Raw genomic sequence first — 13,195 nt, forward strand, 5'->3', positions numbered from 1 at the left:
GAAAATGACGCAGATTGCAGAGGGAAAAGCAGCTTAACAGAAAGAGAGGCCATGGTGATCTGAGGGATAGAAGAGATCTATACCGAGCTTAAAAGTTTGAAGTTGATCCTAAAGACCATGGAGAGTCCACTGTAGGATTTTAAATGGGATTTAAATGACGTGATCAAATTTGTATTTTAGAAGAACAGTCTGGTTGAGGTGTGCAGAATAGATTTGTAAGGGATAAAAAAAAAAAAAAATGGATCTAGTCACCCTACCTACGAGGTCAGAAGTTCAAATGTGATGAGGGCTTGAATTAGTTAATAATTTTTTTTAAAATTTCTAACTTCATTATATTTTATAACAAAAAACACAAGGTTTCTAATTTCATTATGTTTTCTTTTCTTTTGAGACAGAGTCTTGCCACACTCCGGTCTTGTCACTAAGACTGAAGTGCAGTGGCATGATCTTGGCTCACTGCAACCTCTGTTTCCTGGGTTCCAGGTTCAAGCAATTCTCCTGCCTCAGCCTCCTGAGTAGCTGGATTACAGGCACCTGCTACCATGGCCAGCTAATTTTTTTTTTGTATTTTTAGTAGAGATGGAGTTTCACCATGTTGGCCAGGCTGGTCTCAAACTCCTGCCCTTAATTGATCTGCCCTCTTTGGCCTCCCACAGTGCTGAAATACAGGCATGAGCCACCATGCCCAGCCCAATTTCATCATAATTTCTAACTACTATTAATATGTAGGATTGCTATGAATTTATGACAAATGAGATACATTTAAATTTATATTGAATTTAGATTAAAAAAAATTTTTTAATCTACTTATTTATTTATTTAGAGTCCAGGTTCTGAGACTGGTTAATTTTTGTAATTTTGGTAGAGACAGGGTTTCGCCACATTGCCCGGGCTGGTCTCAAACTCCTGGGCTGAAGTGATCCGCCTGCCTCAGCCTCCCCAGAGTGCTGGGATGACAGGTGTGAGCCACCACACCCGGCTGGTTGAATTTAAATTTTTAAAAGAATTTCATTATCACCAAGTAAACATAATTTTATCTCTTTCTTCAAATATTCATACCTCATTTCTTACTTCATTTGCCAGAATAGTATTTTTTTAAAAAATAATTATCTACATATGATTTTAGGTTAGAAAATGAGAAATGATTCAAGGGAACAAGAAAGTTTCGGAAATTATGGAAACTCTTAAAGGCTTTAATATTACAAACCAGAAGCAATACAACAATGGTGAGGATGTACCGCGGAAGACATGTTGCTGGGGTAGCTGGTATCCACCTGGCTATCAGTTCAGAAAATTAAAACTGCTTCCTCCCACATAGCTGCAATCCCATTCAGATGGGTAACAGAGTTCCATGTTTAAAAAAAAAAAAAATGGAATAGCATATTTATTCCAGCTGTGGAAGGAAGATAAACTTTTGACTATTGTGAAATAAAGGATATCATCAGAGACAAATTGAATAGGTATGAATATATAAAAATAAAAGAGTTTTGCCCAATGAAATGTAAAAAAGGTATGGTAACAGAGGAGGAAAAAAGATGATAAAAGTTTACAAGCTTATATATATGCATATAAATCTATTACAAATATGAAATATATAAGGTCAATCATCATATTCCAAGGAATAAATGCTCAAATGGTCAAAAGAGTCCAATCTGTTTATACACAAAGGAAAAAGAAACAGTAAATTGTCATTTGGAACACTGTCAAGCCTCTCAAGATTTTTTTAAAAATGTAAAAAACACCTTACAGAATAACTGCATGCTTGTTAAATTAAGAAACTGATAGGATATAATGTAGAGAAATGTATCCATGTACTTATATATTTCTGGCAGCACTGTGACCAGTACAAGCTATTTGGAAAGCCTTCTAATAAATGTAACAACAGCTACATATGCATGAACGCATGTGTGCAGACACACACACTGACCTCCTAGTCCACTTGGAGGAACTACATCCCCACAAAATTATTTGTCTATTTAGAATAGAACTTCTCATAACAGGGAAAAATTAAGACAACCAAATAACCTAAAAAAGTAAAAAGGGCTAAACTAACTACAGAACGGCAACATGAGGTATCACGTAGCTTTCTGAAAGGAAACATGGGGACATAAATAACTAGAAGTGCAAAGGGAGTCATCTCAAACCAATGCTTTGCAAATCTTGCATTTATTATGTGAATTAAGAAAGGTATAGAGTGAATGTTTTTTTTTAATTGCATCTTTGAGTGAATGTTTTCCTATTCTCTTTTTTTCCTGAGGTTGGATCTTGGAGAGATCAGAAGCCCACCTGGTCCTGTTCAACTGACCACACACCTGTGATCTCCCTCCTCCTCAAATATAACGTGCTCCAGTTGGCACCTTCAGCCTCCAGTCAGTACCATCAAAGGAATATACACTCTGCTTTACAACTTAGGTTTCTGGAAAGGAAAGCAACTGCTGAGTTGTCTCATAGGCTTACTGTGAGTGTGGCGAGTGACATGAAGCCGATTAGGTTGTTCCATACTTTATCGATGTCCTTCAGCAACTGCTGCAGTTTCTCACTGCATACTGCAGTGGCTTTTATCCCCAGCTCCACACGCTTGGTTACCCTGTACACTTCAACAACACCTGGGGGGAATGAGAGAGCAGAGAGTGTTGGCAGTGGAGACAGAGAGGAACCAGACAGGGAGGCATTACTGCTTGCTGGTGTTTGTTAGAAACAAGGGGTATTATATGGACAGTGGTGTACTTACTATTCTTTGGGACCAATCCACCTCTCAATGCTGCTGTATAGCTCGCTGGTAAGAGCACAGACTCTAAAGCTGCACTGTCTGGGTTCAAACCCCGGCTATGCCTCTTACTAGCTACATAACCTTAGGCAAGTCATGTAACCTCTCTGTACTTCAGTTTCCTCATCTGTGAAGTTGGGATGATAACAGTACCTCCTCAAAGGATGGTTGAGAGGATTAAACAGGTTAATATGGTAAAAGGCTTAGAACAGTGCTTGAAGAATGACAGGCAATATGCAAGTTATAAGCTTTTGTTTTTTGGGAGGTTTATTTATGAGTCCATCTGTTTGAATCTGGGAAATCCCAATAAACTGGCTGAAAATGGGGATAGTAAAAATGTAAGAGAATCTAAATGTTAACAGCATCACAAAGTAATTAAGAAACATCTCACCTCTCTGAATCCCAACATCTTACAAACACTTTGACTTCACTTATCTTTTATACATTAACAGGACACAGAGCAGTTCTTTTCCTGTGGTCTCTCAATAGTGGTTGAACCCCTTAAGCAAGGATGAAAGGTGCTAAGTACCTCTACCTTCTAAGGACAGCCACTAACCTGCAATGTGACAGTCACCAAACACATGACCCTGGCCTCTCTAGGTGAACACTGAAAGAATTCTAGGGGATCTTCAGAGTGGCCTATCAGCAGCCCTGTGTACAGCACTACTGCTTTTCTTCTTCTTTCCCCAAGGGAGAGGCAGAAATCACTGCCCACCCTAAGCCAAGTGAGGGGGCTTCTAAGAGAATCTTCCACAGATACAAGGACACTAGAAGAAAAGACAGGTGCCACATTTCCTGGTGGGCATCTGCTTATGCAGAACTGTGCCTGTTTGAACAGGAAAAGATGACCCCGAATGAGGTGGCAGGAGTAAGGCAGAGGCAACATCCCTTCACTCTCCACTCATCCAGTGAACAGTTTCGAGTGCCAACTGTGTGCCAGACACTAGGTTAGGTGTTGGGGACACACTAGTGAACAAAACAGACCAAAATCCTTGGCTTCTTGGAGGTTCATTCTAATGAAGGGAGACAGAGAGTAAAAACAAGTAGCTAGGCACAGTGGCTCACGCCTGTGATCCCAGCACTTTGGGAGGCCGAGGTGAGTGGGTCACTTGAGCTCAGGAGTTCGAGACCAGACTAGGCAACATGGCGAAAACCGGTCTCTACAAAAAAAATACAAAAATTAATTAGGTGTGTGGTGGTGTGCGCCTATAGTCCCAGCTACTTGGGAGGCTGAGGTGGGAGGACTACTTGACCCTGGGAGGCGGACACTGCAGCGAGTTGTGATCATAACACTGTACTCCAACCTGGGTGGCAGAGTGTGGCCCTGTCTTAAAAACAAAACAAAATAAAAAAATGCTGGGCACAATGGCTCACGCCTGTAATCCCAGCACTTTGGGAGGCTGAGATGGGTGGATCACCTGAGGTCAGGAGTTTGAGACTAGTTTGGCCAACATGGTGAAATCCAGTCTCTATTAAAAATACAAAAATTAGCTGGGCATGGTGGTGGGCATCTATAATTCTAGCTACTTGGGAGGCTGAGGCACGAGATCACCTAAACCCAGGAGGTGGAGGTTGCAGTGAGCCGAGATTGCACCACTGCACTCCAACCTGGCCAACAGAGTGAGACTTTGTCTCAAAAAAAAAGAAAGAAAAAAATAATAAGTAACATATGTCAGAAATTAAAGGTAACAGGGCTAAGGAGAAAATCCAGCAGAGAATGGGATTGGAAGTGCCGGGGTGGGGAGAGAGGATATACTTTGGAGAAATGGATGCTAGGGAAGATTTCACGCAGAAACTGACATTGAGTAAAGATTTGAAAAAGATTAGGGTACAGTGTGTGTGGCCTTGGCCATGGGCCAAGCCTGAGCTAGGGGAAGGGAGGATCATCGAAGTGGGCAGAGGCTACCATTTCAAGTTGGACTGACATATCTAACTGCTGCAGATGGCCAGGAAGTTCAGCAATCCATGATGTCATGAAGCGGTATAGGGGAAGAATACAGAGTATGGTAAGGTACTGATGGGAGACAAAATGATTTGATTTTAGTGCATCGGTAGTTCAGATTCTTTGATAAACCAGTTAATACAGATATAATTTTACATTTTTGCTATTATGTATATAACAAGGACTAGGAAACTTAGCCAATAGAGACTTTTTTACGTTAAATAGTTTACTCCCTGTGACTTAAGTGTTGTACCCACAAATGCAGTCGTACCCACTTCTTACTGAAGTCATATGTAACTTTAGAGATCCAGCTTAAAATAATTAAAGGGAAACTGAAAATAATGCAAAGTGCCATGATTTTTAATAGTAAAATATAAAAGAACATACCTAATAAATATTCCATGCCTTGTGCTGACTGAATTACTTCTGTGCAAACAGAACTACTACTGATTCCATTTAAGGTATCATTTGCCTTCTTAATGACCTACAAGAAATGAAATCACATCACCTTACACAACTGAGAAAAGTCATCGCAAATCAATTGACTATTAGTAGAAAACCCAACCAAAAAGCCAGGAGATGTGAAAAAGCATGACTGATTGATGTGTGTATACGACTATGCTAAAACAAACCTGAGAATTTAATTTTATCCTTGAAGAAACAATCCTCCATTTCTTTGGAAGAGAAAAGACAGGTTCTTTAAATATTATTTTGATTTAGGCAGAGTTAATGATATCACTTTGTTATTTCTTAAACATGATGACAGATGAGGGGACAACTGACAAATGAGCCAGTCTGCTATTTTACGTGTGAAGGAAGCCTCACCTAAGATGTATGACTTCCAAAGTTTCACTTTGCCCAAGAACACCCAAGAAAGGCTCTCCTGAAGTTTGCCTCTGTCCATTCAAATGAACCAAGAAGGCAAAATTGCACAGGAGAGCATTTACATATGTGTGAATGCAAAAGTGACCTACTCACATCCAGGGCACTCCCCAGGCACCTCTGCCATTCATATGCATATCTCTCATTTTCCTGTGAATTTTATAAAAAAGAACCGGGTTAAACACACAAAACTGGAGTCTTCTATTGATGACTGTCAATTCAAAGAGATTGGAAGACTTTCAATCACTCTAGTTCAAGCAGTTTATCTTTTTTTTTTTTTTTTTAGACAGGGTCTTGCTCTGTTGCCCAGGCTGAAGTGCAGTGGTGTGATTTCTGCTCACTGCAGCCTCAACCTCCTGGATGCAGGCAATCCTCCCACCTCAGTCTCCAGAGTAGCTGAGACTACAGGCATGCATCACCACATACAGCTACTTTTTGTATTTTTGGTAGAGATACATGCTTTCCAGCAGCTTCCCTCTGTGAGTGTTGCCTCATTTGTTCCATCAGTAACAGTGTAAGCCTTTCTTCAAAGGCACTCAGCATGTAGCTGTCTGGTACAGAAACTGCTATTAAGCCACTGGCTTTCCAGTCCCCGGTTATAATGCTGTGTGTGAAGACGTGGTACACATGCAGGTGTAACAAGGAGTAGGGAAAGACAAGAAGTGAAGTGTGTTGGCCACAGGAGGAGCAGTGTGGCACTAAGATGCAGCAGACAGAAATTAAAAATTCAGAGTATTTTCCCTGTCTCCTCTATTTTAAGATTTCATGAAGATGGTAAGTCTAAGTGCTCAAGAACTCTACAAACACTGCCATCCTCATGAAGTCCCACGAATAATTTTGGTTTTAGGGTCACCGACTACTTTCAGCGGATGCCACACCTTACCCTTCTCTCACTTTAATTACATAGTTCATGTCTTTCTGCCCCTCATTTTCCCCTTGTGAAAGCTGACAGCATTCTTTCTTGGGGCCCTGTGTGCTTGCTGGTCTGTCACCCACCCCCTGTAGAAAGTTCTCCTCTCACCTCCACCTCTCCTGTCAGGTCTTTGTACTTGTCTCGGATGACAGGCAGCGCAGGCTTCTCATTGAGAGTATTGGAACGGTCTCTGAAAGGCTGCTCCAAAGCTGGAGAAGGAGAAGAACGGCTTATTTCTTTATCACCAAGGCTCAAACTCCTCTTGTGTGATCCTGGGAAAAAGGAATAATACAGTCAAAGGTTTTGGCTACTCACCTTAGTTCAAGCAGAGTCTCTTCCTTGTTACCACAACCCTCTTTTTTTTTTTTTTTTTTTTTTGAGACGGAGTCTTGCACTATGGCCCAGACTGGAGTGCAGAGGTGCAATCTTAGCTCACTGCAACCTCTGCCTCCCAGATTCAAGCGATTTTCTTGACTCAGCCTTCTGAGTAGCTGGGACTACAGGTGCACACCACCATGCCTGGCTAATTTTTATTTTTAGTAGAGACAGGGTTTCACCGTGTTGGCCAGGCTGGTCTCGAACTCCTGACCTCATGTGATCTGCCACCTCAGCCTCCCAAAGTGCTGAGATTACAGGTGTGAGCCACTGTGCCCTGCCCACGACCCTCTTGTTCAGATGCTTATGTCATGAGACATCCACAAACACATTTCTTATTCATTCTCTCTTGGGAGCTACGCACTGAATCTTTTCCAGTTCTCTCTTGCTTGGTTTCCCTGACTTGTTTTCAGCATGACTCTTCTCTGATCTATCACAAGTCTTCCATAATGCTCAGTGCAGAATCACTGGCATCTGGAACACAAATGCACCTTTCTAAATATGAGCATCTAAGAGTTGTGTGGCTTTCCAGTCCTTTGTTAGGAAGTTGCAACTAAGCTCCTTCACAGACTCTGAATCCAGCTGAAATAGCAACCCCTTCTGTCAGGATAAGATTAAAGCAGAAGAGGCAAACTTAAATGCCTTCAAAGACCAGGCAAGTAAAGTAAAAAACTGAAGTAGGTCCATTGAGTTAGGAAGAGGTGGGGATGATGGCAAGAGAGAGAAGGACCCATCTATAGGGAGTGGTGCTCTTCAGCTCCAGCTGCTTGTCAACACATGGGAGTGCAGACCTCCTAGTGCCAGATATTATGACTTCTCAAGAAAAGTTAGAAGTCCAGATTGGGAAATCTCGTATCTTTTAAATACTGGCAATTATTTCACACTTAAAAACCTTCTGTGTGGGTCAATGTGACATGCAGGCTGGATGCAGATCCATGGCCACCACAATGCAACCTTTGGATTAAAAGACATTGTCAGCACAGCATGGTGGCTCACACCTGTAATCCCAGCATTTTGGAAGGCTGAGGCAGGCAGATCAAGAGGTCAGGAGTTCGAGACCAGCCTGGCCAACATGGTGAAACCTATCTTTACTAAAAATACAAAAATTAGCCAGGCATGGTGGCACATGCCTGCAGTCCCAACTACTCAGGAGGGGTTGCAGTCAGCCAAGATTGTGCCACTGCACTCCAGCTGAGAGCAATGATATGATATTCCTTCTCAAAAAAAAAAAAAAAAAAAAAAAAAAGACATTACCTGTGCCCAGAGAACATGAGCAGAGCTAATGTGCCTACGAGTGGCTCAAATCCATTTATCTGGCTCTTTTAACACAGTACACCTCTAACCAAACAAGCTAATGAACAATACCTGCATGCTATGCTTGTTTTTAGCCCATAAAGCAGTTATCTGAGGGACACTGATTTTGACTCCAGTCTCAGGGAAATCTTTATTATAGATATCTGTAATTGACACTGATTCCAAAGATTAGAAAATCTATTTCCTGCTAAACCAGGGAGCAACATTTTAGTCTTAAGAACATCTAACACCTCAGTGGGAAAAAACCGCAAAAGTAAAATCTACCTTGGAAGCTACTCACCTTGAACAGAAAGGTCAAAGGTTGCCAGCTCACTTTTGATCATTTCTTCACTGGATTTCATTTTGCTTTGTGAAGTGGCTACTAAGAAGTCAAATTTGCTGATTTTGGGCTTTTCACTTTGAAACTCTCCAAAGTCATCTGAACATTCGTTGGGGGTTTCTTGAGAGGCACCACTGGAAGCTGGGCTGGGACACGTGGCCTCTTGGCTTCGTTCAGCTGTAGGCAGGTCCTGTCTTGTGAAATCTTTATAGTCTCTGCTTTCATATTCCTTTTGCTCAGGGGTCTGAGGAATCATGTCTTTAAAACTGGCAAAAGCTGGGAAGGTTGTCTCTGGAAGAGCATCTTCACTTGCAAAGGTCGTTACTTTGGAAAGAGATGTCATGGTGATGTTTTCAGAACTGCCAAATGAAGTCTCTTTCTTTTGAAGAATTGAGGTCGCTGAGGGGGATCCACTTCCTGCTGAGAGGACAAATGGAGAGAGTTTTCTGCCCTGAGATGCATCATCCCTGTCTGACCAGTCATAGCTTGTAAGTGTGCTCACTGCAAAATTGCTACTGTAGCTTCCAAAAGCAGCATATTTTAAGTCCTCTATATCTGAAAGGGAAATAAGACCCCACAATTAGAGGCAAGCAATTTAGGCAGAATGCCCTAAACTCTGTAGAAGCAAAATGCCTAGCATATTTGATTAGTTTTATACTACGTTGAAATTAGCTAAATTTAGAGTTTGTACTAAAACGAAAGGAGCTGGGCTGTAAAATCTGATCTTAAAAATAAAACCCCATATTAGCTTTGAGTTGACATTTACATTCAGTTACCAAGAACCATTTTCTTTGGCTATAAAAATTACTAAAAAAAAATAGGAGGTTCATCTACCAATGTATATACTGTTTGATATAAGATTAGGGTCATTTAATAAATTGTTCCCTTATAAACTTTAAAATGTACTGATACTCTTTGCCTAAAACATGTCTCCCTTCCTCTTGACTGTTGGAAAATGTGCCTTTAAAACATGGTCATGTGAAATGCACATGGCAAATTAAAAGTTGACAGTTTCTCAAAACTAAAATGCAAATAATGTCATCTTTTAATCACTTATTAGGATTTCTGTCATAATATTATCAATTAGTAGGATTTCTGTCTCAGGCAATGCCAAATATGAGATTTTAATCAAACAATTACTTACCTAGTTGTTATTTTGGTCAAATTGGACGTCATATTGCTGTGATGAAGTATGAGGAAAGAAAAACCAATCTAATCTACTTTATAAAAAACAGAATCAAAAGATCTGGGTCCTGTTGGGCTCCACTTTTTCCTTCAACTATGTATCCACTCCCCATTTAAAAAAAAAGGAAAGAAGAAAAAGCAAGAAATGCTGGGGCAGATGACTGATTCTATAAAGCTTTCCTTTTTTTTTTGAGACAGAGTTTCGCTCTTGTTACCCAGGCTGGAGTGCAATGGCACGATCTCGGCTCACCGCAATCTCTGCCTCCTGGTTCAGGCAATTCTCCTGCCTCAGCCTCCGGAGTAGCTGGAATTACAGGCACACGCCACCATGCCCAGCTAATTTTTTTTTATATAATTTTAGTAGAGACGGGGTTTCACCATGTTGACCAGGATGGTCTCGATATCCTGACCTCGTGATCCACCCACCTCGGCCTCCCAAAGTGCTGGGATTACAGGCTTGAGCCACCACGCCCGGCCTATAAAGCATTCTTAATATAGAGTTAAATAATTTAAGAGGCAGCATAAAACAGCAGAAAGAATGTAGGTTTTTGATTTAGAAAGACCTGAGTTCAACTCTGCTACCTACTACTTGTGTGACACTAGGTAAATGACGCAACATTTCTGAACCTCAGTTTGCTTATCTGTACAATGAGGGAAGACCGTGTACTTGGAAGGACTGTGTTATGACCACCAACCATGGTCATGTATGTAAAAGGCCAGCTCGGCGCCTGGTGAGCAATATATAATAGCTAGTGTCTGCTCAGCATAGGTGCCACCAGCCTCAACTTGACAGTTAATTGCTGTTTTAGGGCCTACAGTAAATTTTCAAAGCAAAAATGAAAAGTCAACTCAGCATTTTAGTGGTGTTACTAGGAGAAAAAGTTTCTTGCTCATTTTTAAAAAGCAAAACCAGTCGACACTGATTAGGTTGGCATAGAGAAGCAGGTTGATGTGCATTTAGTTTCATTGCAGTCACTGTACGTGAGGCAAGAAGGCCAAAGACAAGACTCCCTGTGCCACATATGTGATTTAAAAGGAAAGCGCTCAAAGTTTTGTGACCCAGATTTTCAGAATGAAGTCAATAGGTAAACCGACAGGGAGTCTATTATTCCCTACAGCAATACTGCTCTTTCTTTTACAGCAACACTGCATATTTTATGAGGAGTAAGAGGCGTAAGAGGCTCCTGACATTTCCACAGCTCTTCTAATGGTATACTCCAAATCTCTCTTTCTTTGAGCTCTGTTAGGAAAGGGGTACTAAGTTCATAATAAAAACAAAAAACACTAGCTGTACAAAAAGCCAACCAGCAAAAAGCAAACCATTTTCACAGAATGATGGCGTATTTTAAAATTCTGTGGTACAATGGTACACTTCAAATGTGGTTTATTAAACAGAAGGAAAAAAATATTCTTTTTTTTTTTTTTGAGATGGAATTTCACTTGTCACCCAGGCAGGAGTGCAATGGCACGATCTCAGCTCACCACATCCTCCGCCTCCTGGGCTCAAGTGATTCTCCTGTCTCAGCAGCCTCCTGAGTAGCTGGAATGCAGGTGTCTGCCACCATGCCTGGCCTGTATTTGTATTTTTAGTAGAGATAGAGTTTCACCATGTTGGCCAGGCTGGTGTCAAACTCATGACCTCAGGTGATCCACCTGTCTTGGCCTCCTAAAGTGCTGGGATTATAGGTGTGAGCCACTGTGCCCGGCCTCAGGTGAAAAATTTATAGTTTAGAATGAATGGAAAAGCCTTTAGCCCGAAGCTTTCTTGGTCTCTTGCTGTAGTGTTTTTTGTTTTTGTTTCCCCACTATTTAAAGGGATCAGAAGGTGTCCAGACTCAAATGAGGTGAAATTCAATCAGGGGGTGAGTGATGCAGTTAAATACAGGACTAGTCTTGGGGGGGTACATTCAGAAGAATGTTCGTAATACAAATATTTGTATTATTAGGCCCTACAAAAGTGTTTTTGGGTAACTATACTAGGAACTGCTTCAAGAGTCCCTTGTATTAAAAGGGTAGCAGGCTGGGTATGGTGGCTTATTCCTATAATCCCAGCACTTAGGAAGGCCAAGGCGGGTGGATCACCTGAGGTCGGGAGTTCAAGACCAGCCTGATGAACACGGAGAAACCCCGTCTCTACTCAAAATACAAAATTAGCCAGGCATGGTGGTACCTGCCTGTAATCCCAGCTACTCAGGAGGCTGAGGCAGGAGAACAGCTTGAACCTGGGAGGCAGAGGTTGCAGTGAGCAGAGACAGCACCATTGTACTCTAACCTGGGCAACAAGAGCAAAACTCCATCTCAAAACGAAACAAAACAAAATAGCTGGGTATGGTGGTGCATGCCTGTAATCCCAGCTACTTGGGAGGCTGAGGCAGGAGAATTACTTGAACCAGGGAGTCAGAAGTTGCAGTGAGCTAAGATGGCACCACTGCACTCCAGGCCTGGCAACAGAGCAAGACTCCGTCTCAAAAAAAAGGTAGCAATATTCCTAGAGGCAAATGATAAATTTAATAAAAAGATAGCTCCAGTTCAAACACTGCAACCAAGATATCGCTATGGCAATGGAAAGATCCTTCTATACAATTACGCGACAAAAACATGTCTTTTAAAAAACTAAAATGACTAATAAAATCAGGTAAAAGGCATTATAGGCAATAAAGAATTGCCTTAGCTGAGGTACTTTTAAGCATTTTTAAAATTTCAGGAAATCTTATTTTTATTGAAAGTGATATGCCTGTTGCATCTTGCTTTTGGAGTAACTCCCAGAAATGACTAAATGAAAGACTAGAAAACCAAATGAAAGACTTAAAAAGAAATATTTTATACTTAAAAAAATGAAGAGTAAATATACAAGATTCACTAAAATCAAGCCTCAAAAGTGAGTTTTAAATTCACTTTTGGTTATTCATTGGCTACTATAGTGTGAAAAAGTAGTGCCATAAAGTTTAATTCATATGGACACAAATACAGACGGTACATAAGGAATGTGAGACAGAACACGGCACCCCTAAACTTGGCATTGATAAACAATATAAATACAGGGCAGTATGTTTCGGCATAGCGAATATTTGTAAACCTTTTTCTAAGAAAAATGTGGTACATCCATTCACTGAAGGTAGCTTAAGGCAAGAAAATTCTTCATTTCCCATGTTAATAGTTCTACATTTTCTAAGCAGTCCAGTTATATATTGTTTTATAATTATTAAAGATTATGTAAGACCTACAACATAAGCAATAGAAGCCTTGTTTGAAAAAACATTGTGGAATAACCCACATTTTAGTTTGTAATCACTGAAGCTACTATAGATGGATTTTCAATTTGATAGCTGAATTCTGAAAATTGCAAGAGAAAAAGGAAAAAGAAAAGAGAATGAATGCAATAAAATAAACAGAAAATCACTACTGTATTTCCAGTTGTATTGTGGAACTACGAGGCTGTGCTAGGTTGAACTGCATTTGCACACAGATAATATACCAAATTGTGTGCTTTAATGCATA

The 13,195-nt window shown here is 40.7% G+C and overlaps 1 protein-coding gene across 50 annotated transcripts in view; it reads right to left on the reverse strand.

Moving 5' to 3' along the window:
* The window catches only part of SYNRG (synergin gamma), a 98,129-nt gene that overhangs the window by 20,487 nt on the left and 64,447 nt on the right, over positions 1-13,195 (reverse strand). For 23 of the 50 annotated variants that reach the window (XM_078373785.1, XM_078373773.1, XM_078373767.1 and 20 more), the window contains 5 exons: positions 8,474-9,067; positions 6,613-6,776; positions 5,688-5,741; positions 5,097-5,193; positions 2,458-2,606 (listed from right to left, as the gene is read on the reverse strand). In XM_078373785.1, coding sequence (XP_078229911.1) covers positions 2,458-2,606; positions 5,097-5,193; positions 5,688-5,741; positions 6,613-6,776; positions 8,474-9,067 — 1,058 coding nt within the window. The remainder of the gene's footprint in view (positions 1-2,457; positions 2,607-5,096; positions 5,194-5,687; positions 5,742-6,612; positions 6,777-8,473; positions 9,068-13,195) is intronic. The other 27 variants (XM_078373781.1, XM_078373778.1, XM_078373766.1 and 24 more) reach the window with 2 other exon arrangements.

This window comes from Callithrix jacchus, chromosome 5 (genome assembly GCF_049354715.1).
Source record: "Callithrix jacchus isolate 240 chromosome 5, calJac240_pri, whole genome shotgun sequence".
NCBI lineage: Eukaryota > Metazoa > Chordata > Mammalia > Primates > Cebidae > Callithrix > Callithrix jacchus.